General features: G+C 34.7%; 1 protein-coding gene across 1 annotated transcript in view; it reads left to right on the forward strand.

Annotated features, from left to right (window-relative positions):
- The first annotated feature begins 16,185 nt into the window (after positions 1 to 16,185).
- The window catches only part of LOC131072182 (uncharacterized), an 86,386-nt gene continuing 74,685 nt past the window's right edge, over positions 16,186 to 27,886 (forward strand). Inside the window, exon 1 of the mRNA XM_058008259.2 lies at positions 16,186 to 16,518. Coding sequence (XP_057864242.1) covers positions 16,318 to 16,518 — 201 coding nt within the window. The 5' untranslated portion in view covers positions 16,186 to 16,317. The remainder of the gene's footprint in view (positions 16,519 to 27,886) is intronic.

Genomic DNA, 27,886 nt, shown 5'->3' on the forward strand with positions numbered 1-27,886 from the left:
AGTACTTTCGCTTGTCCAAGGCATAATCTCCAAACTACTAATCTGTTTTCCTGCAGCATGCTTGTCCAAGACATCTTTTTCCACTAAAGTAGATTGTTTTGTTGCATTTCTAGTAAGAAAATCATATATACGTGGGACTAAAATAAACAATTGTCTTTTGTGTCTTGTGCACTGGCACATTTACTATTGGGTGGACCCACCGTTGCACTCTAGTATCCTCTCCCCTCACGTTCGTGGATCTTAGGTGTAAGAGAATGAGTGATCAACAACACCTTCTTTTTCATTTTAGTAGTTGAGGGGTATTTCTTGATTGGGGATTTCATCACCCCACAAGAGTATCTCTAATTGGGACATGTCGGGGATATCAACTCTCCCGACATGATTTCAAGTGGGTTTTCCAAGCCGCTATATAAATAAGTTGGTCAAGTGGCTAGAGTGTTGAGTGAATTCGACATATGTGGGGGCCTTCTCTGCACCGATAAGCTTAGTTAAAGCCTTAAGTGGCTTTCTTTGAGAATCCATCATTGGATTGGTCATCCCTCAGAAATTTCACTAAGAACCTTGTTTTAGTAGCCCAAAATCTTGCATTCATAGTGCAAGGGATGCAGATCGTACCCTGAAATTACCTCTCATGTACCCACTCCAGATGAGATAGGAATTCCCCATGTAATAGATCCTTGGATCTTTAAGGTAAGAGAATCTGGTATGCCCAAGAAGTGAGTGTGATGTAAGGGGGAGCCAGTGCTACCAGAATCTCTATCAGTCCGCTTGTTTGAGGTATTGCTTGTGTGAGTGGTCTATCGAATGGTTTCCACTTTCCAACCTAAGTTGTTGTCTTCAAGCATGTTTTCATTTGTGCAAAACCTATAAAATTTGTTTGGGCTAATCTAGGCCCCCTTCACTTTCATGCTTGTCATAAAGCGTTGCCTTGGCCAATGTGCTTTTCATTGTTTGATTTCTCTTTCCAAGAGTAGATAACATCCAAAATATTCCCAATTTTGACCAAACCATTCAATCTTCACTTTATCACTATCAAACCCCTATTTCACTACCATTGTTCAAGTCAAACCTCCCAATCAGTTTTCATCCATCCAAACAATCATCAATCCTCGACCAAATATCTTTATCCCATCATCAATTCATTCTTGGGTAGTCTTCCCCTTCTTCTTCTTTCCATCAATCCATAATCATTTTCTTCTCACCTTTGAGGACTTAGCACATCAACCTAATCAAATCTCCAAAAACCCCAATCAATCAATTAATATTCCTTTAATCCAATCATCAATCACCAATCCTAATCCAAAGTCAACACTTTGTGAAAGTTTGATTTAGATCTTTATCTTCAATCAATCATCAATTGGATTTTTGTGCTTGGGAAAGAATCTCCCCCAAGTACCTTTTCTTAATCATTTGGGTTGATCAAAACCCTAAATCCTTTGCCCTATTTTGCTTAGGCACGTAAGTCCACCCTAAGTAGAAGAAGGCTTAATCATTTGGATCCTTTTCCCTATCTTGCTTAGGCATGTAAGTCCACCCTAAGTAGAAGAAGGCTTAATCATTTGGATCCTTTTACCCTATTTTGCTTAGGCACGCAAGTCCACCCTTAGTAGAAGAAGACTTAATCATTTGGATCCTTTTGCCCTATTTTTCTTAGGCATGCAAGTTCGCCCTAAGTTGAAGAAGGCTTAATCATTTGGATCCTTTTGCCCTATTTTGCTTAGGCACGCAAGTCCACCCTAAGTAGAAGAAGGCTTAATCATTTGGATCCTTTTTCCCTATTATGCTTAGGCACGCAAGTCCACCCTAAGTTGAAGAAGGCTTAACCATTTGGATCCTTTTGCCCTATTTTTCTTAGGCATGCAAGTCCACCCTAAGAAGAAGGCTTAATCATTTGGATCCTTTTGCCCTATTTTTCTTAGGCATGCAAGTCCACCCTAAGTAGAAGAAGGCTTAATCATGTGGATCCTTTTGTCCTATTTTGCTTAGGCATGGAATTCCACCCTAAGTAGAAGAAGGTTTAATCATTTGGATCCTTTCACGCCCCACTTAAGTCCTAATCCAAGGGCTAAGGTTTCATTTTAATCCAAATAAATCTTGTCCTAACCTAAGGACCAATCCAATCTAATCAAATTCAACTCGGTCCAAGAAAATCAAATCAATTCAAATTAATCCATCACTCCAATCTAAAGTTGCTAAGTCCTAGTCCTCATCTTCATTGAACATCATCTCATTACTTTTTTCAACCAAGTCTATCCAATCCCAACTTATTCCCCCCATTCTCAGCATTTTGAGGTCACATGGCTACCCAAATCCACATCCAAACTTTAAAGATTGGTATGAGAAATGCTCATGGAAGTTCATGGATCACCCTATCAATCATCCACATCTAGCTCATACATCCCTCAAAATTATCCAACTTCCACCTATCCATGTCTCCCATCCCAATCCATTTACCAAGTCAATCCCAGTTCATCTCGCATCTCTTATCCTTCTCGCTCTATTATAGCATATATACTATCCATGAAACTAGATTCCCGAGACAAACATCATGTGTAGTCCCCCCATCTTCTTGTACTCTACACTTGGGGGCAAGCTTCATCCATGCTATCCTACCATCTACATTATCCATATCTATTATCATCTACCCACATCCTATCTAAGACCACCCTCCTTTCCTATCTTTGGTCTTGACTATCCTATCCATATCCTCCATCTCATATCCCTCATCTCATCCAAATTAATCCCCCATTCCTACCCTTGGTCTTGATCTTGTCATTGGTCCCCCTCCATTTATCCTATATCCACAAACCATTCCCATCACATCATATCATATTCCCCACCCCATCCAATCCTATTCAATCATTTATCCCCCTCCCGTTTTATCCAGTCCATTTATGACCCCCATCACACTGAGCTTATGCTAACTCACACATAATCCAAACACCCATCCATACTGTTTTAATCAAATCTAGCCAACAATCCTCTCACCTAGAGATCCTGCACACCATCTTGTCTCTTACATCTATCAATCTATCGATTCCCTGCCCATTGGGATGCATCCTTCCCATGTCTAGTAGTTTATCCAAATACATCTTCCTGCCCATCGGGATGTATCATTCCCATGTTTGGTAGCCTAACCAATTCATGTCCCACTCTTGGCAAGAGATATCATGATTGAGCTTGTCACTTTGATTTTCATCTTGTGTCCCAGGACTATACCTGTTCATGGCTTCCTTGATCATCCTATATCTCGACATGTCTTAGCTGGTGTATAATGGGGCATTGTTTTTGTGGTATGACGTGCTTGATGGTTTCTCTTGTATGATCCTACAGTTTCGCATTTACATCATCATCATTGTTTGCGAACTTGTGTACATAAAGATAACTATTGTTTGAGAGTCTAGTCCATGCCTCAGATATTCAAACATCCTGATTCCTATAATCAACAATGTGGATAATCTATGGCAATATCAAAACTAGTTTTTCTCTCCACATCTACACAACAAGAAATCTCATCCACTCCATTTCATTCATTCATCCCATTTCACTCATTTATCTTGGAGACTCTAATTTATTCATTCACTCCCCCTTCATCATCTTCATGTTTTTCATTATCTAGTCCTCCTATCCATTTCGAGAGCACACCCATGTTCTTAGAACCTACATGTCCTCTTGAGGAGGCATATCACTACCACCTCATCATCCTTCCTTATTTCACCTATGAATGAGGCATCATGCTACTAGTCCTTATTCTTTCCATCCACTATGTTTTAAAATGTAGACACCTAGAATTAATTAATTAATTAAATTAATTTAAGCCTGCCAGCATAATTAACCAATTTAATTGTGTTAATTCCCTTCTACTTAAGGTTAATTAAATCAAATTTAATCAATCTTATCACTATAATCCAATAATTAAGTTATCAATAAATTAATTATTTCCCCATCTTCTAAAGTCACCTCAACCATTATTTCTTCTAAAACCCACTTAGTTAATTAATTTTAATTAATTAACCCAACTAAAGTGATTCTTACAAACCACTTCTAATCATCACTTAGCCTAATTAATTCTTTTAGAAGCATGATTATCATCATTCCTCAATTTTATATTCCTCCACTCATTCTCTCTCCTCATGTCACATCCTCCTAACTTTCCCACTTGCACTCTAATCCCCCATTAAGCCACCAAAATCAATTCCCTTAATCATTTGCACATCCCTAACCACCTTGATCCTTTCAAAGAAATTCAAATTCTTTGAATCTCCACACGCATCCTCTTCCCAAGGAATTTTTAATTCCTTTATCCATTTAGTCTTGCCACACATCCTCTTATTTTGGAATTTTTAATTCCTCCTCCCTCCCCCCAAGGAATTTTATATTCCTTTTTCTCTTCCCCATGTGCTTGGGAGATCTTCCCCATGAACCTTGAGAAGTGTGGGGACAAGAAATGCCTTTATGGCATATCTCTTGAATCCCACACCTTGTCCTCTCAATCCATGTGCTCCTTCTCAAATCGATCTCAACCCTTCATCCCAAAATCAATCTTGGCCCTTCATTTTGGCCTCCTCCAATCTATAAATTGGAGTCTCCTCTCCTCACAAATCATCCACTTTTCATACATTCTTATGTTGTCCATTTCATCCCTTGATCCACTTCTCACCTAATCTTATGTTGTTAATTTGGAATCCAAAATTATCCATCATGCCATCATAATGCCCAAATCTTCTCTCATCTAATCCATATCCATCATTATTCAAATCCAATCCAAATCCAACCAATCTTATTGTGTGTGGAGAGAAATCCACATCCCAATCAAGGAGCTAATCCAAACAAGTTAAGGCGAGGTGCATCCTTGGCTTCACCAATAGCTCAATCAGAGGAACAAGAGAGAACTCTCTATTGCAAGGTATAAGAAGCTTATTTTATACTTTATTTGGTTTTTTATGTTTACTTGGGTTTAAACTAATTATCTAACCTTGCATTGGTTTTCCCTTGCTTCAATAATTTTTTTTGAATTTTGTAGTGTAAGGATGTTTGGAAGGAATGAAGGGATTAGTAGATGGAGAAGGAATATCTTGTGAAGGAAGATTTTCCTTTCTTTCATCATGCATATCCTCTTTGGTAGATTAGGAAAGGAGATCCTTATCATATAAGGCCTCATCTTTACTTAATGTTATACGGGGAGAAAGATCATGAATGAAATGCATGACATCATCCTATCTACAAATATTTTTATGTTTAATATAAGATCTAGGAGAATAAGGAGGATCTAGAGAGATAGAAACACCATTATGTTAATTTTTCCCCCCTTGCGTAAGGGTATGTGTATGAGAAGAAGATGGGGCCATGTTGCTCTTCAATGCTTGCTCTCTATTAAAGAGATCATTGATAGGAGTACTAGCTCTTTCTTCATTCACATTAGATACCCTATGAGAGGTACAAGTGTTAGATTTTCCATTAACATCTCTAGGATTGAGATCTACAAAAGCTTTGAGGTGATCTATATATGAAATAAATTTTCCTAAAAAACATCACCATAAAATAACATGTACTATAGGTGAAAGCTTTGAGATCAAATTGATTGAAAGGAAGGAATTTTGAAAGTCTAAAAACCTGCAATATGCCAAAGTGCTATGAATGAAAAGAAGCATTGTGAAATGAAAGAAGCCATTATCCAACAGATGATTTTTGTAAATATAAGTAAAAACAAGGTAATCATATGTGAAATAGAAAATACATCAGATTTATTAAGTGCCATAATTGATGTTGAAAAGTGAAGCAATCCACAAATCAACTTAACCAAAATAAATTAGGGTTTTAATAATTTAAACCTCTAAACTTATATTATTTGTTTAAAATGAGATCTATGAATTTGAATTTTGAAATTTGAATTTGGAGATTTGAATTTTGAAATTAAACAATTCAAATTGTTTGTAAAAATGTTTGTTTAATTAATTAAGCAAATAGAAACAAATGCAATCTACTAATGAATTTAAATTTAAAAATTAGGGTTTTTACGAAAGTAACCTCTTAATTTTTAAAATTTAGTTTGAAATTGGATCTAAGATTGCAATTTTGAATTTGAGGCTGCCCTAAAAATTTAAACAACTCACAAGCTCAATTTTTAAATTTTAAAAATTAGTTTGTTTTTTTAAAGAATGAACCACTTAATTTTAAAATTTAAATTTGAAATTAAACTTGTAAGTGAAAATTTGAATTTTGAAATTGGAAAACACTCAAATATGAAATAATTAATCCAAATTAAGCAATTCACAAGCTCAAATTTAAAGATTAGGGTTTTTTAAATTAACCTCTTAGTTTTTTGAAATTTGATTGGAAATAAAACTTGCAAATGAAAATTTGAATTTTAAATTGCATAAACACTGAGATCTGAGAACATAAATTAGAAATAGAGGTGTAAGGAGCCGAGTTTACCAAAATGTAAAGGTGAAAAATTAGGGTTTCCACCATGAGATGAATGAAAAATACTAATTTACTTGTATATTCAAAAGAAGGGTGAATCCAATAGATTTAGTCACAAATCAGTAATGATGAGGACTGAAATACGGATTGGATTCAAGGGGTTGTGAATTGATTGCCCTCTTTTGTGAGTTAAAATGCTGGAATTAGGGAAAAGTGCTGGAAATGAAGGTAAAATGTAGAAATAGTGAGCTACAGTCATCAAATTTTTCGCATGCACTTGGATCTAAGCAGTATATGTAGATTCAGATCCGATCCTCGAAAAAGCTCCAAAAATATCGGGACCAATGTGCTCCTCGCCCTGATCCTCCAACTTTTTTGCATGCCAAAGACGGTTGATTTATCTTTGCAAATAATGCCTATCTTGAAGAGTACAACTCCGTACCTATTTCTTGCACACAAAAAGGAAGAGAAATAGGTTGGGAATAGGGGTTTGTCAAAGTCAAACCCTGGTTTAGGAATTAACCTTGATTAATTGCAAATATCAAAATAAATGATGGAAGGATATACCTCAGATCTGCAATGACTTATAATAATACTTTGCTTCTTGAATGTAATCACATATGTTGTATGAAATGGAATGAACATGATAAAACCCTAATCACATACACATGCTCGCAAATGAATGATGTAATGATGCTCCATAGCTGATGAATGAAAAAATGCAGCCTTAAAGACCTCTAGAGATGATTGATGAATGCTCCAATGCTTGGTGATGATACTTTTTCCCTTCTCTTATGATGTGTTGATATCCAAATAAGAGGGGAAAACCTCCTTATATACTTGCTCGTCAAAAAATGCATTAATTTCCAACATAGGTCGACACGGGGAGAAATTTCTCTCATTTTTGAAGAGGCAAGAGGGGACCAAGAAAGGGGCCATTTAAGGGGGACCAAAGCGTGACACCCTGGTCCCAATGAGAACCAAAGCACCACGTCTTGGTCCTATCCCTTTTTAGGGCTATACTAAGGGGTTATGTAGTGGATGGAGTGAAAACAAGACCCAATTTGCATGGTATAGGCATAATCAGGCCTTAATTAGGCATATAGATGTGGACACTAAGGTGATGGCCCAAAATACGATCAAAATTGCAAAGGGGAGAAATTTTAGGATGCTACACTTTCTTATTTCTTTCCAGTTGACTTTATTTTCATCAAATGGTAGCATAACTTTTCAATATACTCTTATAAAATTTTACCTTATTTGGATCATCAATATCTCCATAGTCAAATTTTATTCTAAATTAGTTATGTAGTTTATCAATTCCTTAATATTCAAATTACTATATAAAATTATGAATATCTACTCTAGTCTTCTTACTAATGCTCACTATGGATTTCAACATTCTTTTTTCCTTGTCTTCCTTTTAACTTTCACTTTTCTTGATAGGGCTAGCTTTGTACTTTTCATAACCTCTAGGAATATGGTTACTTATATGATTTTTTTCAAAAGAGCCCCATTTAGATATTCATTTTTGTAATTGTTTGAAATATCTCTTCCATCTTTTTAGTGACAATACCTTGTACCCTTTATGGAGGCATATTGTATCTAATATAAATTGCCTCAAGTTACTAGTTTATCCATAATAACACTTATAAACTACCTCATAGGACTGATATTCTATTTACAAGCTTCTTGTAGCATATCTTAATTTGGTGATATTCTTACACAACACAAAAATCAATTGAAACAATAAACAATATTATAATTTTTATTAATTCACAATCATAAAATAATTATAATATGCTACTTGTATGGGCTTCCAACATGCTAGGCTTTATCCATTTGATTATAAATATGTAAATCATAAAATTTAAAAGGTAATGCAATACAAAGGAAATGTTGAAACTTAAACCATAACTACCTTTCTTTTATCACCCTACATACTTTCCAATGATCATGAATAATTTTTTTATAGTAGTCATTAACCTTGTGAATGATTATAGTTTCCTAAAATGTGGTACAAATCTCAATGCCTTGTTTCACACATACTTATCCAAATGTGTGAATGATATTTAAACATGAATGCAATAATTATGGTTCAATAGATCTAGATTTGATTCACGCCATGAGCTCTCCTAAGACCAATGTACTTTGTAATGTGTTTCTTTATTACTACAATATTTGGAAAGTTGTTGCAAGAGATGAAAAGTGAAACCAAGTGTTGGCATGTTATGCATGATAGTAGGTTAGAGATTGAAAAAGCCCTTTGTGATGATCAAAAAATTCTAGAAAATGAATGCGACACTTTAGGACCAATCTAGAATGTTTGTTCCAATTATGAAATGAAATATGTAAATGTGATGCAATATTGTAGGATCTATGATGATTGGTTGTGACTAATATGTAAACAAAAATATGCAAACACATAAACAAAGTAAAATAAATTATTTCTGGTCAATGCGAGATTTCTCTTACACCTTGGGATGCTCCTAAATTAATGGTATGACCACTTTTATTAAATGTGACCATAAATCTACCATTACTGGCAATTTCTAAAATAAGAATTGTTCTGATTGAATGAAAAACATGTTTTAAGGACCCAAAACCATTACAACATAGTTAAAAAAAAAAAAAGCTGAGAAAATAGAGTCCACATACAAAGCGACTGGTCCAAAAAACCAGCGAATAGAAAAAACAGCTAAACAACAAAAAACAACAAAGAACCCAAGGAGACACTACATAGTAATTTTCTTCAACAAATCCTCTGCCTTAGTCACCAGCTCATCATAGGTTGCCCCAACTGCTTTTAGCTCCTCCAGGTCCTTATTCACTTTCTTTTCCTTCCTCTTTCCACGGGTGCGAGTTCTGGGACCTTGGGCTTCCCCGGTTCCTTCTGCATCCAGGTCAATTTCTGGGGTTTCCTTTTCATCATCGAGCTTGCTAATGAGGGTATGGGTGTTGTTGGCTGAGATTTTTAGAATGCTGAGACTCTGCTCTGCAATGTTCTTGAGACACTCCTCTATCTTGTCCACTTTGGCAACTGTATCCGAGAGCGTTTTTTTGTTAGTTTCCTCCAGGGTTTTTCTATCCCGTATCTCCTTTTCAATTTTCTCAAACCAGGGATTAAAGGCATCTCTGATGTCTTCCGCTTTGGCAATTGTGTTCTTCAAATCTTCAATATAATTGGCCATAGTGTTCCCCTCTCCAATGTTAATGGTCTCCAGGATCATGACTTTGTTGCAGAGTTTTTTGTATTCATCCATAGTATTCTTATTCCTGTCAATAAGCCATTCAATGGTTTTCATAAAACCCTTCAAGGCCTCAGGGTAAGGACCAAGAGAAGGAGTAACTTTACCAGGGGTTATCTGTTCATCTTTAGCAATATGGAGGGCATAAATAGTGTCAGCGGCCCTGAGGGTATCCTCCATAGTCTCCATCTCTAGGCTTTGTTCAGCTTCCAGGGTTCTTGTTTGCTTGTCCTCTTTCGGTTCCTTGCCTGTGTCCTCCGGATCTTTGCCAGTCTCCTCTGTTTTCTTTTGCTTCTTCTTGGGTTGGGCTTGGATTTTACTTTTTTCCTTCAGCACTCCCTTAGGGTTCTTCTTCTCCTCAGGCAAATCAGAGTCCTCTTCTTTCGAAGAAATACTAATCAAGGTTTTGCTTTGGGGTTTTTTACTCTTGAAGATCTAGAGAGAACACAATTGAAAATTAGCTTGACATATCACTCATAAACCGAAGTTAGAAAAAGATAGTAACCACATTCTTATAGACTTATTCATGTTTCTTCTCTTTCGAACAAAAAATGTACTCTAGGATGTTCATGGGTGCCTTTTATTGAATATTGGTACACCATCTATTATCATTGTTTTAGCAATATTATGCCATATGCAGCTATGTATGGCTAAATTCACCATCTCACACTTCTTACCTTATAAGCAGCTCCAAGGTACAATTTTTCAAATCAACTCTCAAGCATCACTAATATCTCATTGTATTCTTAAAGAATACTTAGCCCTAGCTTGGAATCTTATTAAACAATAGGTAGATCAACATAATTCTAAGTGCACATCTACCAAAGGGGGCTTGGCCTTTTTTTCTTTCAACTATACAAGAAAACCTCCCTAAATATTACACACAAACAAAAGTTAGTATCAAAATATTATGAAACTTTTCAAATGTAAAATGGATCAATGAAGTTGTTTAGAAGTTGGATCTACTTCCTTCCTCCAAAATATATCATGTTTTTCATGTATCCTACATTAAGACGTTCCTTAAACTACATATTCGCTTCTATTGGACACTTTTCAATTTAGATGCAGAAGGTTCCATCCTCTTCTATCTTGAAGCTACATGCTAGTCTAAAGTTCATGCATCAAAGATAATTAAGTGCATTGGTGAGAGTTGAAACTAGAATACACAAAGTTTGAGAACCCTTCACCAACTACAATGGTTGTCTTCATAGTATAAAGCCTCGTAGACAAGGTAATGTAAAGGGTAAAGATATGTTACAATCATTATGTCCTAGCTTATTTTTATTATGAGCATTGTAATAGTTATAGTTTAGTTATTTGATTAATACTATATTAGGTGGATTTATCTTGGACATGCATCGCATGAAGCTGTACTACTACAATGAGTCTATAATAACCATATATTTATCCCACATTGATTGTACCTCAAAGTCACTCTTTGCCATGCATAGTGATATTGACTTTGTAATGAAGAAAATAATCTTGGAATCATGTTTTGTATTTTAAAATCTTTGCTCTTGATGAGGTTGTACCTTAAAAACTAGAATACTTGTTTCAACTTCATGAATATAAGCATATTTGTAGCTATTTTCCAAATATTATGTTCTTTTTAGCCTTTCTTGTTATATATATATATATATATATATATATATATATATATATATATATATATATATATATATATATATATATATATATATATATATATATATATATATATATATATATATATATATATATATTAGGGGGCATTATATTCATTTTCTCCATCTACTTTCATGATCATCCTTGTGATTCATATGCTTCTCACATTCACATGACATGACTACATGTTTTCATTCCTACATATTCTAATGATCATATTTCATGATGATTACATGTTACTTCATGCCTACACTACTCTTATTGTATGGTATTCACATGTTCACTCATGCTTATCAAGTTTATATCACATACTCTTAATTTTATGCTTATATTAATAATGTGTATAAATATGATGCTTATAGATGTTTTTATCATTTGTTATTACAATGCCATTAAAAAATTTATTCATTACTAAATGCTTCTTATTTAGTAGTTACTAGTAGCTAATATCCCTAGTTTAGGGGTAACAATAGGGGCATCATGCTTTCAAATTTATGCTATTTAAAATTTCTCACATGATGGTATGCAAAACTTTGTTCACATTTCTCATACTTTGCACACTATCTTTAATTTTTCTCTTATCCTCTAATTCCTTGTATCCTTCCAATGCAACTAACTAGAGGATGCATATTATACCATTAACATTCTTTCATGTCTATGGTTATAGTAGCTCAATAGAAACACTACATCATGTTTTTATATTGGGAACACATGGTTATAATGGTTCATTTAAGGATCTTACACCTCCTCCTTTATTGGGTGGAGTATTTTGCTTTATCCAACATTTACATTGACTTTTTACACTTGCTTGGAGATTGTTGACATTATTAATCATTTATATGAGTGGACCTATAGATCAAACTCTTGACAAATGCTACTCATTATATTCTTTTTTAATTTTACATATGTCAAGATGGAGTGCATATTGCAAGGAGAATGTACCAAAGTCATATCCTTATCCATACCCTTTTATATTGACATACATATTCATAGTAGTTCACATGCAAATCAAAGAGGGGAACAAATATGATGGCGAGAATTACATACTTTATGAAATAAATAGTGTACAGATGGTGTATTTCTACACTAAGAATTGGAATATTAATTGCACCTAGATTAATTTCACTTCCATACATCCCTAGCAACTGGTTTAGATCCCTTATTTATCCATCTGGCTACCTAGTTCAATTTTGCAATGTATATTGAACCTAATTTGATTCTATAGTGCAAAATTACATCCAATTTGATTTTGTGACACAAAATCAACCTCTACTTTTCTTAATTTTAAATTTCAATTTGGGTCCTTATTGTCTCATTCCAACTAGTTGTTTCATGCCAACTTGAAGCATGAAATATTTCAAATTTTACTATAGGGTCTTGTATAAAAGGATAAATCTTAATTCATTTTACAAATCTAGAAAAAAAGAAGGTTGTTGAAAGATTTAGATGTGGGTAGAATGAATAATCATTGAATGAATGGGTAGAGTACATGATGGAGGAAAAAACTAGAAAGAACAATGGAGATCAAACAAGAAATAAAAATCTTTATTCACAAAGAATTGAAGAATTATAAACATGCCACTAATATGTGAAAACTGATAACTCAATGATGAACGAATAGTACCAAACTGGTATTGAGAGGGGGGGGGGGGTGAATTAGTACAGACAAAAATACAGTCCAAAACCAGTTTGACAACAAATACTCCAAATGACTGGCAAACAGTGACACTGGTTGAAACAAAGTGCAATCGGTAAGACCCAGAACAACTAAAACAATCATAAACCGGTTACTCTCTTAGCTTTCCTCTTAGCTCAATACTTTAGTACCATTACACCCTCATGCATGAATAGGTAAACTATCATCAGATCTTCACAATAGTTAGTTCAATATGTTTTATAGACAGGCATAAAACACTGAACCATCATAAGCTTAACAGGTAATAACAAAGCATCACAAGATAAAAGCATCACACATGACACACATATTTTCACGTGGAAACCCAACTGGGAAAAACCACGGTGGGGATGAATACCCACAAGCTGCTTTTTGAACTCTTTAGAAGTCCGCTTTGTTAGGAGCCTTGTCCGGTTAAAGACATTACAATAGGTTCTGCTACGAACCGATCCTGTTAGGGATCACCCGGTTAAGGGATGGCTACAATACCCGGTTAGGGTTACCTTGTTAGAGGATTTCAATAACTCAATAGCTAAAGGATCTCCAGAGCTCTATAGCTTCCTAGAACTCAATAACTTCGAGTTACCCTGTTAAGGGATTTGTATCAAGCTGGTTAAGGCTACCCTGTTAAGGGATTTCACAACTGTTGAAGTGGTTAAAGATCAACCGGAATTACAATGATCTGGTAGCAGCACTCAATGCTAATGCAGATCCGTTTTGGCTCCTTCACCTTTTGCACATTCACTTTGCAGGTATCTCCTCTCTCCTTTGGTCTAGCAAGAATCACGTATCTCTTCCCTTGGATACACACATACAACTTTTGCCAACAACTTTTGAAAGAAACACAACATCAACCTTATAGGAAACAAATAGGTCGGTAGTAAAAACCCTAAACCCTAAACCTGTTAGGTTAAGCAATTCAAACGGTTCAATCCTGACCGTTGGATCATACTGCATTAAATGCAACAATCTTGAATTGATCTCAAGACATTCTTCATCGTCCATTATCCACCGATTTCATGGCGGCTGATAACCCATCACGCGTTATCATCGTTTAACAAACTTCTCACATTCCCAATGTGGATAGGGATAGTCTTCTTCATGCAAGATCCTTCACGTGCACAGGGCTTACGTGGCAACACGATCTGTTCTCCGTTATACTGCTAACTCATCACACAAAGATCACTGGTTGAGCCAAACAGGCTTGAAGCACTTCAACCGGAAACCCTGAAGTTGAGACTACCAACCGATAGTCATACAATGCTTCCATGTGCCGGTTCTCATAACCATATGCTGGTTCATCTTGAACAAGCACACCACTTCACTTTGGCACAAATGCTGGTTCACAGTGTTATACCGGTTCACACATATGCCGGTTCATACCTCTTCAACATATTGACATCAATGACAACATACAATGTCATTATGTCCACATACCGGTTCACATAATGCCAACAAAAACCAAACACATTGTGATACTCAACCCCTAGAGAAACATGCATAAAGACTTTGCACTTATAATTGAATCATTTTAAGCTCTATTCAAAATCCAATCTACTTGTTGAGGGTCTAATCCTTTAAATGGTCAATACATCTTCTTATATATCACCAAAGATTTATACTACCATAGAGGATTGAAGTAGGTTGTTGGCATAAATGTGTGCTTAGGGGAACATCTAATCTATAGGGTGACATTTAAAATAAAATTGAAAAGTTCAAACATTTAGAAAATCCATTCATTATCATTTAGAAAAAGTGTTATGATGAAGCAATCAACTCGACTGATTTCTCCAAGGTGCATGTTGAAAAACGAGCAATGCAGGGTATAACCCAAGGGGTATAAAGTTTTTATGTGAGTAGTGGGACACAAAAGAAAAGGAAGTTGCAATAATGAGTAGAAAGTGCAACATACACCACAACAACCCAACACACCAACAATATAGGCACACATTGATTGTGTGTACAAACAAGTCATCACAACATGAGGGCATGCATAAGAGAATCCTATGCATGGAGAACTAACAAATGTATTTTTAAGGTGATGCAAGATTGTGCTTACCCGATGATGCTTCTACATAAAAGATCCATCTACCTCTCACCTTTTTTTTGCATCATCATTCAAGGAGCACATTTGAGCATTTATCATTACATCAAATTTTGAATCTTAGTGACAAATGTATATCACATTATTGCTTGTTGTCTATGATCTTTGTTTACAAGCCATTAATTTGGTTTGCCTAGGGTTTTGACAATAAGATTCTCAAAGGTGTTATTAAACACTATCAATTCATTAGTGCAATTTTATATTGTCAATTCCAACAAGTTAATTTCGTGCACAAAAAATCAACGGTGTAGACTAAGATTAATTTCACACTACACAATTGATCTAAATAAAATCCGTACCAAAATTTCACATTAGATTAGATAAAAGTAACATTTTGATGTGAATTTTATTTTAATCAATATAGATCTAGACTTAAATAGTCATAATTTATCTTTATTATTTCAAAAAATATACTTATCTATTTCAATTAACTATCTTAACTTTCAAATATAAATATTATCTATTCATTTAATTATTCAATTTAATTTAACAACTTATAATTTCTTTATTACTCTTTTCACAAGTAAACAACCGATTCCCATATGTTAAAATGAGGGGCACTATGATAGATAGATAGGTCCTATTAATGTTCACGAGGCTACAAAATAGTCTATATGATAGCCAACCTTGTTATTTTGATCTTTTGCATTTTAACCCTTTTCCTATTTAAGGAGATGAAAAGCATCCCTATCTTCTCAATACTCTTCTTGTTGAATAAAGTGTGCAAGAGACATTTGTCATTATATTGTCATTATATTGTCTCTTATGTCTTTCAAAACATCACATTTTTTAATAAAATATATTTTTTGATTCTAATGCCTTAGGTTGCAAAGATATACATCCTTTCTTTCCATACTTCTTTAAATCTTTTTCATCTCTCCCTTTCCCTTGAAATTGATAAATTAGAACTCTTGCTTCTGATTTAAATTCTAGATGATGCAAATTTTAAAAAGATCCCAAGCAATAGTACTATTTATTATAAATTGTAGAAAACTAATGTTCTTAATTGTTAATAAATTGTTAAGTAAAACTAGATATTCAAAAAAACTTGATTGCACTACTCCTCCTGCTTGGAACGTTGTGTATTTCACACTTGGAAAGAGAAGCTTGGCTTGTGTATTTCCATGTGACCATGAGCGTCCAATGGATAACATAAAATGAAAACAGAGTTGGAAGTTGGGTGGGGCAAGTAGTCGCGACAGCCGGCACAGAGAAGGCAGACGATGGAGGTGGTGAACTTTGTGGCGGGTCATGCGAAGGAAGCGGGGACAAAAATTGTAAATGGAGTGGCAGAGGGTGTGGGAGGGATTTTTGTAGCGTTGAGGCAGCAAGGTATCACCATTAAATACGACGTGGAAACGAATGTTAAGAAAGTATTTGGCATTCCCGGCCTCATATCCGATGTCGCCGCCTTCGCAGCCGTGGTACGCTCTTATATTTCACAACCAAATATTATCAACATTTTCATACCCTGCTTTTTTCCTTCTTTTGGCGTACCAATTTGAGCATGGTTAGCCTGAAGGTGAGGGTTAGTTATCAGTAAAATTTCAGGTTATGGAGAAATGTGGTTTGCATTTGATTCTTTTGGCATACCAATTTGAGTATGCTTAGCGTGAGAGTTGGTCATTAGTGATTTTCAGGCAACGAAGAAACTTGGTGTACATTTGATTTGCAAGTGGAGTTTTTTATTTTTGGCTGCTATATGGAGAGTAACCGGTTCTAGGCTCTGATTTGGTAAAGGCTAAACAGTCAGCACGTTGTTGGTTATTTGGGGCATCCAAAGTGCTTTTGTGATATGCTCTTGCTTCTCCTTTGTAACATGCATGGCTGTCCCTCTTTAACATGACCTTCACTTTCTGCTTCTGCCATATCTTTTCACATCAAGTATCAAACAAGAACTCGCACACCGTGCTCCTATCAATTAGACAAATATGCAGTGGTCGACAGAATCACATCTCATCCATATTCCCCCCCTTAAAAGCTAAGATTAAATAATCCCCCACTTTGCTAGATAAGCCCCTTGTGTGTTATCGCAGTGGCTCCATAGAACAACCTTTGTTAACTTTTTTAGGTTTGCCGGTACTTTCCCTCAGCCCAACAACTTCAGTACTTTTATGTACATTCGTTATACTCTAATAGTATTTATATTTGTCCCCTTGTTTATAAAAAATAAGAAGGGCCCTTTAGAGAGTAATTGTCTGCTGCTCATGTCAATCACTGCTTGATGTCAGACTGCAGCTCACATGTTGCTACGCCCTGTGACATAACTCTATGATCAAACGAGGTTTCTCTTAGTGCATGGGCCCCTCACCTATAGTTAAGAATAATGTAATGTTGAAGCTATGCCTCTACAACATGATTGGGTCCACGCCAAATCATGCACAAGGGCTTACTTTCCACTAATGCAAGAGACCCCTTAAAGATTCTAGCATGTACCAAATACATACAGTTGACGTACATGAAATAGCAAACTTTAAGTGCAAACAATAGCTTAACTTCAGTTCCCCATTCATGGATAGTCAGTCAAAACGATTTGAACCCAATTTGAGCCAACATGCACCATGTAATTGCAATCACCACCAAAGGTATCTGTGTCAGGGGTCAATCCCTAGCTCAAAGCAATGTTCCCATGTGGCCAGGACAGAGCATTACCTCTCTGGAAACATAGGACCATTAAAACTGGTCATGCATGGAATATAAAACTACCATGGAACAAACTAAAATTTTGTTTGAGATATGGTAATCACTAATATGTGAAGAACTTTGTTTACGTTTGTTAAAAATAATTAACTAAGGAAAAGAAAGAACTGAGCATTACCTCTCTGGAAACATAGGATAGTTGTGTGCTGCTGGTTGTTTTGAGTCTTGTGGAGATATCACAAGTCACAACATTATGCTGCTGTTATTAAGTTTGTAATCAGATATATAAGCTGGTATTTCTATTTGGAATTCAAACTATTTCAATTTGTGATATTTGGAGTTAATTGGGTGTACCAGATTGGTCATATTTTGTGAGTTTTGTGTAGAATTTGAGTGTTGAAAACCAAATCATTTGCTGCTGTTGTAGATCAGATATCAGACTCAATTATTTGTTGTTGAATATCAGAAAAATCATTCCATATGTTGTTATTTTCTTTTGGTGAGCAAACTAATTTAGTTGTTGAAGTTTTGAGCAAATCGGGTAGTCTAGTTTTGGCATAGTTTTGTGGATTTGAGGGAGAATTTTGGGTATGAAGCTATGGATTTGTTTCTGTTTAATAAAATCAGATATTCAAACCTGTTCATCTGCTGTTCACATCAGAAAATCAATTTAATAATATTCTTTGAAAAGTTCATTAATTTGTTGTCCTCTTTATGCAAGAACTAGCTGACTAGTTTTGGTGTTTTTGGTGAAATTGTTATAATATTTGCAAATATGATTTTAATATCTGAAATTATTCAGCAATTTTTGGTTGAGGACATTACAATGGTAATAGAGCATGATCTTGCCAGCTTGTTGGGAGTTGGATGATTGAGGTGAATCATGGGAGGTTTCTTTGAATCATAACTTAAAGGAATGGGACAAAATGACAATGCAAGATAAATGTCTGATTGGTATGATGAATACTGAGGTATTAAGGAATTCACACCATTTCAAGAATATTTGGAATGGATGGGGAGAACTATATGTCAGAATGAAGAGATTATTGAAATCTTTGAAGAGGACCAAGGTGTTGGTTAACAGTTTTTTCACTTCAATTTTATACTCTTTTGCCCATGTTAATGACAATCTGACCAACAGTTGAGTCGCTTGCAATGGTCTTTGCAAGTGCTCTCTGCTTGTTTTACAATGCGCAACTACCTTCGAATGATATGCAATGAATGAAAACACGAGGTATGCTTTTCACCAGAAAGCAGAAAAAGCAAACACACACTTACACATAACCATGAAAGTAAATGCGAAGGATTGATTTTAGAATGAAGTGAATGTAGACAAACAACACAAAGTTTACTTATCCCACACTCACAAATGATATCCAAAGAAAGAAAAAACAACAGACCCTTTTCAACGGATGATTTAATCTAAATTCAAACCTTCAAGATTAAATACATACACAGTTTGATATAACAGAATGACATTGAAAGTAATTACAAAGAAGCACAGTTCATTGCAATTTAGAGAAAACATTAATAAATTCAAAGACTCAGAAATATCCTCCTTATTCCTTCAATGTCATAATGTGAATTCACAAACTCCACACCCATGCACAATAAAACTGTGCTGAAAAGAAAACTATGCTGCCTTTTCCTCTTTTTCCTCTCTCAATAATTCTGTTAATTACATATTTAAAGATTCTCCAATCAGCCTTTTCGGTTTCTGTAACCGCTTCTTTTTTAAAGAATGAAATAACCCTTTCAATTCCCATGAAAGTGCTGCTCTTAAAATGATTTAAAACATCTTAAAATGTTTTAAATTATCATATATAAACTATAGAGAAATTGAGAAATTATCTTGTAGCTATTTTTGAATAAATTCACTGCGGGTTAACCAAGCATCCTGGGACCATAAAAATTTGTAAGCGGTTATGATAATTAAAATAAAACATGGGTTTTTAACCATTTTTGAACAGCTCACAAAATTGAGGTACTTCCTTTGTAAATTGGTCCTGCCAACTATATCGCTCCATAGAAAAGATATTAAAATAACATATCATATGAGCTTGTATGGCCATAAAATTAAAACTGGTGGCATTTGAGACCATGATATTAGGTGGGTTGGTTTCAGATTAAAAAAATTTGCAACTTTTTTTCGATGCATTTTTAGGCTTGTGAATCAGTGATGTTGGGAAGTCGGCCATTTTCCTAATTTTAGAACCATTGTCGGAAAGTCGGAAATTTTCACAAGTTTAGAACCATTGTCGGTTAGTAGGCCATTTTCATAAGTTTAGAACCATTGTCGGGAAGTTGGCCATTTTCATAAGTTTGGAAGTCAAAAATTTGAAAAAGGCTATCTATGAACTAGGACCTTAAAGTTTAAATTTGGTGAAGTTAAAAAATGGACCAACAACAGGCTCTGATTGGGGATGAGGACTGTGAAGGACGAAGCAAGGGACCTAGAATCTCAAGCAAGTCCAGTGCATTATCCATTGGGCAACAAAGTCAAGAAATGGAAAAGGAAAGGGAGTTGCTTGCAGAGGGGTGGCAGGGAATTGGGCACAAGCCAAAACTGGGAAGCCAAGACTGAAAATGGAATTCAAACCAAAAACCACCTATATATGTACATGGTCATTAAGACCCTATCTTGGATCATGCCCACAACTGATTAAGTGAAGCCATTGACGGGTTGGGAAAAATATCCGCCAGTGCGGAAAAGTGGCTGGTAAGCAAAAAACATCTTTTTAATTTGCCAACTCGCTACTACCATGAAGAAAGACTTGGCAACAATGCTCTGCAAAAATTTCTCAAGTAAAACCTTGAATCCAAAGAGCCACTCTGCATCATAAAGTTCTGAAACCAACTGTAATGTGTTTACACCATGCGATGCAGGCTAGTCTGAATCTACTTTGAGAATCCTAGCATCCTTTGTGTAATTTTGTGAACAATAAATCATACCTCTAATAGGGCAGCCTTCATAAAGAATGTGAGGATGATGTGTAGGGACATTTTTATCCAAGTTCAAACTTAGATCTTTTGAATGTTTGTTCTCAAAGAATGCACCATCAAATTCATTTTCAAAACAAAAAGATACCAATATGGGATGGCTGCTAAATTCTTCTAAGCATGGCTTGTCTTCGCAAATTTCATCACCAAATTTGAATACCACAAAATCTGGTTGCAAGTGGAATATTTCATCATTGGTGAATAATTAATTGCCCCTAACTTGTTCTCCAGCATTTTCATAATTTCCCAAACAATCAGCGTGTAGGAATTGGAGTGATTCATAATCCATTTACATATCAGCACAAGAGACATCTCCTGGTGGTTCTTGATTATATGTTTCTTCTTCATGTTGATTTCTCATGCTTGCCTGATTAAAATCATTTGCTGGGATTGCATCAAAAATATCAAATGTGAAAGATTCAAAATCTAAAGAAAAGTAATTTTCTAACAAATTTATGTTCAATTCTTCATCATGCATGTTGTCAAAATTTTGTTCTGTAGTAGTTGAAGTTGGGCAAGTCACCAATTCCTCTGGTTGTGTAACACAATCATCTACACCTCTAGAGGAATCACTTTCATCAGTATAAAAATAATAAACTCTTGCAACATCAAAAGTGTCAGCTTCAGTTACAGGAGATGCTTGAAACTCTTTTTCATTAAACACCGTTAGATCTTGACAATAGGATATGGGTGACACTATCTTTGCTCTTTTTGCAACAAGACTCCTTTGCAAAGATTACCTTTTTGAATCAAAGTTTTGACTTTGAAATAGTACTTTAGATTCTAGAATTTTAACAGCACTTTTACTTACGTATTTCTTTCCAGTTATGATCATATCATCCTCTATTTTGATAGCTTCTTTTTGTGCATCTCTCAGATTTTGAACCTTCATACGTTTCAACAAGAATTTAATCTTAGGATGTAATGCAGCAACAAATACACATAACTGATTATTTTCAGTTGGTTGATACTCTTGAGAGATCTTTTCAAAATACCAACTGAATCTCTCAACAAAATTCCTAATAGGTTCATCCTCTTTCTTTTGTATTTGAAAGAATTTAAGCAATAGTTTATATGTATCAACCACAGGTTTAAATCTTTCAAGAAACTTTACCTTCAAATCATTCTAGCTGGTAATACATCCATATTCCAAATTCTGAAACCATGTTGCAACATCTCCAATGAGGCTTTCAACAAACAACCACACAAAAACATCTTTTTCTTGCACTCCAAGAATCCCGCAAGAAACCGTGAATGCTTTAATATGATCTTCCGGATCTTGTGTTTTGTCTCCAACAAATCTTGGAAAATGTTCTTGATCTTTCAAGCAAAGCTGAGTATTGGGGCAAAGCCAAGGGTCCAATTTGAGCTCCCCATGGCTGGGTTGCAACTAAAGCCATAACATACATTGGAATTCTTCTACCAAGAGATCTTCAAATAAAACACAGAGTCACCAACCTCCATCCTTGGGAAGGTACCTTCAAATTTTTGGGAGAACAAACACCGACTTTTCGTCCCTAGTGGAGTTGCCAAAAATCTGTTAACCTTAACAAATTTTTCACTTCAATTTTATACTCTTTTGCCCATGTTAATGACAATCTGACCAACAATTGAGTCGCTTGCAATGGTATTTGCAAGTGCTCTCTGCTTATTTTACAAGGTGCAGCTACCTTCAAATGATATGCAATGAATTAAAACACAAGGTATGCTTTTCAGCAGAAAGCAAAAAAGGCAATCTAACACCTACCCATAACCATGAAAGTAAATGCGAAGAATGGATTTTAGAATGGAGTGAATGTAGACAAACAACACAAAGTTTACTTATCCCACACTCACAAATGATATCCAGAGAAAGAAAGAACAACCGACCCTTTTCAACGGATGATTTAATCTAAATTCAAAGCTTCAGAATTAAATACATACACAGTCTGATAAAACAGAATGACACTAAAAGTAATTACAAAGAAGCACAGTTCATTGCAATTTAAAGAAAACATTAATAAATTCAAAGACTTAGAAATATCCTCTTTATTCCTTCAATGTCAAAATGTGAGTTCACAAACTTCACACCCCTGTACAGTAAAACTGTGTTGAAAAGAAAACTATGCTGCCTTTTCCTCTTTTTCCTCTCTCAATAATTTCGTTAATTTCATATTTAAAAACTCTCCAATCAGCCTTTTCAGTTTCTGTAACCGCTTTTTTTTTTTAAAGAATGAAATAACCCTTTCAATTCCCATGAAATTGCTGCTCTCAAAATGATTTAAAACATCTTAAAATGTTTTAAATTATCATATATAAACTATAATTGAGAAATTCTTAATTTCTTTTGTAGCTATTTTTGATAAAATTCACTGCAGGTTAACTGAGCATCCTGGGACCATAAAAATTTGTGAGCGGTTATGGTAATTAAAATAAAACATGGGTTTTTAACCATTTTTGAACAACTCACAAAACTGAGGTACTTCCTTTGTAAACTGGTTCTGGCAACTATATCGCTCCATTGAAAAGATATTAAAATAACATATCATATGAGCTTGTATGGCCATAAAATTAAAACTAGGGGCATTTGAGACCAAAATATTAGGTGGGTTGCTTTCAGATTTAAGAAATTTGCAACTTTTTTTCGGATGCATTTTTAGGCTTGTGAATCAGTGATGTCGGGAATTTTCCTAAGTTTAGAACCATTGTCTGGAAGTCGGAAATTTTTACAAGTTTAGAACCATTGTCAGGAAGTCGAGAATTTTCACAAGTTTAGAACCATTGTCGGGAAGTCGGCTATTTTCATAAGTTTAGAACCATTGTCGAGAAGTCGGCCATTTTCATAAGTTTGGAAGTTAAAAATTTGAAAAAGGCTAACTATGAACTAGGACCTTAAAGTTTAAATTTGGCCAAGTTAAAAAATGGACCAACACAAGGTAAGCCTGAAGCTTTCAAACTTTTAATATGTTTTTACATGTTATTTGTTAGGACTAGAGAGGAAGAAGGCGTTCGAGAAAGGTTAAAGAAATACATGAGAAGAATCAAAAGGAGGAGATCCGAGAACATGAAGTAAAGGAAATGTCTCTATTAAAAGAAGAACCAAAATTAGAGGTTGAAGATGTTTCAAAAGATTCTAATATTGTCAAAGAGGAACCTAAAAAACATGTTGAAGGTAAAACTTCTTTGGTAATTGAAAATGTTCTATTGACTCCCGATGATTTCACATGCCAAGGAAATATTAATGTAGTCAAAGTGGAAAAGGCATCACTTGTTTGTTGCGAAGAGCACGAGTTGAAGGAAGATGCATCAATATCTTCCAAACTTCCAAATGGTGAGCCATTGTTTGACTTGCAGAGTAGCTTCACTGATGGGTATGATTCGATGAGGGATGATTTGATTGAATATTATTTTAAGAATGTAAGTGTGGCTACAAATCTCTCAAAAAATCCAAAACCCATTAGTGGGAAACATGTTGATTGCTTCTATGGTTATAGCTCAAGAAGTAAGGATGATATTAGAAGCAAGTATTTATTGCATTATTTTGATACAATGTCATTACAATGTTTTTGTCATAATGAGAAGTCTGCTAACAATGATGAAAAGATGAAGGGTACCACATGGAAAGGGGGTACTTTCTCTCAATTTCAGGTTTCCTCATGCAAGATGGTGTGTGATCTTGGCATTTTAGACAAAACCAACATGCAGATGATGAGAAGATATGCTCTTTCCTCTATGCATTCAAAGGCTGAGCTAGTAGTTGATTTTTAGAATAACATGGCGAATAGAGATGCAATTGAACAAGCTATTTGTAGATGGTGTTTTTATGTACTATGCAACACAGAATAAAATACTAAGTACCCTATCCTCTCCTGAACAAAATCTCCTCTTATGCTAAACTTCGTTATTATTGGAGGTGACTCCAAGGTTTCGAATGAAAAGTCTTGATGTGCTCTTGGATAGACTCAGTGTGTATGATGTGATATTGCTGGAATCACAAGGTGGACTTATGTTGAACTTGAATGCTTGGATGTTGCTAGAGTGTGGAATTTCACTTAACTTGATTAAAGAAAAGGAAAGAGGATGAGGGTTGAGAAAGCTAATCCAATCCCAGGAATGTAAGAGCGATGGACAATCTTTGGTGAAACTCAACTAAGCTTTGTTTTGACATGCAACAAACATCTCCACAAGGCTAGTGCGATCTTCTAGGGATAGCTAATGATTTTCAAATCACCACTACAAGCACAAATACCATCAAGGTGAAGCATATGAATTGAGTGATAATTGAAGTTAAGCTTGGCTAAGATGGATCCAATTAACTACGCAAGACACTTTACAATCAATAAGGTGTTAGTAGTATGGATGTACAAATTTCACCATTGATCATGCACAAAGTTCTTCCATTCAAAATGAGAAGTATGTTAAGGTTTGATCAGATTTAGAGGTTATGGTATTTTAATTTTTCTATATAAGATATCGATCACAAAGTCTTTATAATTTCTTCTTGAATATTAACATATATATATGTCAATTTGCAGAAATTATAATATCAACACTGATGATATGGAGAAGTAAACAATATAAAGAGATTGTAATGCAGATCAGAATGGTATATATAATGCTGCTGATATATGCTTAATCCAGCGATTCCAAAATATATATTTAGCTGTAACTTGTTCGGCACTTATTGATTACGGTACCTCCCAAGTCATATTGAATCAGTTTTATATATACAACAGCGTGGAGACATGTCTCCGTAGGGACATGCCTCTACGCGAACATAGTCCGCGTAGAGACATGCCTCTACGTAGACATGTCCACGAATTGTTATCGGCTGTTTATTATCGATGACTAAGTTCAATACACATTGCAATATAATTAAGTTCGATACACATTGCAATATAATTAAGTTCGATACACATTATCGAACCGTAGTTACATCAAGGCATTACTAATGATATCGGTATCATAGTATGCTGTCATTGGCTGTTTATTATCGATGACTAAGTTCGATACACATTGCAATATAATTAAGTTCGATACACATTGCAATATAATTAAGTTCGATACACATTATCGAACTGTAGTTACATCAAGGCATTACTAATGATATCGGTATCATAGTATGCTGTCATTGATAGCATAGTATGATATCGATATCATTAGTATGGATATCGATACATATCATTAGCATGGATATCGATACTCAATATTGATGTATGAATTATTATCAACAATGCGATAAGTATTGTCAGCATGATTATTATTATTAAATAGTATGAATAACAGCATGATTTACATCATTAGCAAGATTAACAATGGTTATATTTCAATCATGTATATATAATATACATGTACAAAATCTGTCCACTTAATTAAATGAATATTTAGTATTTATTTGATTATTTAACCATTAATCAACAATTAATTAAATTAATATTTAATTAATTTACATCTTAACCCTCTTCTCCTATTAATAAATAAATTATTCAATTTATTTGATTTAATTCACTGAACTAAATTCAGACCATTAATTAAATAAATAAATCATATTTGTTTAATTAAATCTTCTCTCACATTTAAATAAATTAATATTTGTTTAAATCCCCCAAAATCCCATCTCTCATATTTAAATAAATTAACATTTACATTTATTTAAATCACCTTTATCCTCCACCCACTTGCATTTTCCTACAAATGCAAGTTGCACAACTATTTTAAATAAATTATTTATTTAAAATCCTATTTATCCTCACCCACTTGAAACCTTTAATGGTTTCCCTTAAAGTCTTCAAACTTAATGGCTTCCTTCTAGAGTCTTCTCAAACCTTTAATGGTTTCCTTTAAAGTCTTCAAACTCAATGGCTTCCTTCTATAGTCTTTTCAAGCCTTTAATGGTTTCCCTTAAAAGTCTTCAAACTTAATGGCTTATTTCTAGAGTCTTCTTAAGCCTTTAAAGTTTCCCTTAAAGTCTTCAAGCATTTAATGCTTTATCTTCCTTTTTCTCATGTAAATAAATTAAGATTTATTTAAATCCAAAATTCACATTCACATTTAAATAAATAAATATTTATTTAAATATCTATCCAAATACAAATTACACCATTTAATTGAAATAAATGACTTTATTTCAATTGAAAATCCCAAAATTCCTCCCACTTGCATTCTCCTACAAAACCCACTTGCAATCCTAACCCCCTTCTAGATTCTTCTAACCTCTTCCTAATTAGCCTAATCCATCCCCTAAATATTGTCACATTCCTAAGCAACTTGGAGTCACTTCTCAAAGCCCTCAAAGTCTTTAAAAGGCATTTAAGGCTTTAAGTCTTCAAATGGTTAACCTCTAAAGTCTTCCAAACCATTAAAGGCTCTTACATAACCATTTATTGTTAACTCACCTTTTACCTTGGTTAGAGACTTTCCTCTAACTTAACCATCCTTTTGACTCATGGGTCTCTTCAAAGCATTTATTTTTTCGACTAAGGTAACCATTTAACCCTTGCACATTCATTTATCCCTTGGATAAAAGGAATATCCATTAACCTAACCCTAACCCAACCTCCTAGGGTAACCATCATGTCCCTTCAAACATTTAATGGTCCTTATCTCTCCTCTCAAGCCTCCTCATGGTGACACTTGTCAACATGGGATTGGGTTGAAAGTCTCACATGGATTGAATATCTTTCAATCCTAACCCTTGTTAAGATTGTTCAATCTTAACCATTCATTTCCCCATTTCTTCTATAAATAGAACCCTTCTCCTCAAGCAAAGAAGGAAGCATTAGAGTATTGTTGTTATACTGGTATTAGCATAGAGCTTTTTCATAGCATCACTATCTACACTTGCATAGCATTTGTTTATCATTTTCAACCATCTTGAATCTCCATATGGCATCCATGGCTAGTGCTAAAAGCTGAGAGCTACACTCGTGGAACTTGAAGAGGAGAGGAACAAGGGAGGAGCAACTATGAGCATCTTGATTAGCATTTGGAGGAGTATAGTTTATCTATTCTATATTTGTATGCTTTCTATTTCATGCTTAATATCTCTCTTGATATGCTTGTTTAGGATAATCTTTTGTTGCTAACACTAACGTTTGTTTCTTGTGCTCTTGTGTGTGTTGCCATCAAACAGATTTTCTAATCCTTTTTGCAGAGCATCAATATATATATATA

The sequence above is a fragment of the Cryptomeria japonica genome, chromosome 6 (assembly GCF_030272615.1).
Source record: "Cryptomeria japonica chromosome 6, Sugi_1.0, whole genome shotgun sequence".
NCBI classification, from domain to species: Eukaryota; Viridiplantae; Streptophyta; class Pinopsida; order Cupressales; family Cupressaceae; genus Cryptomeria; species Cryptomeria japonica.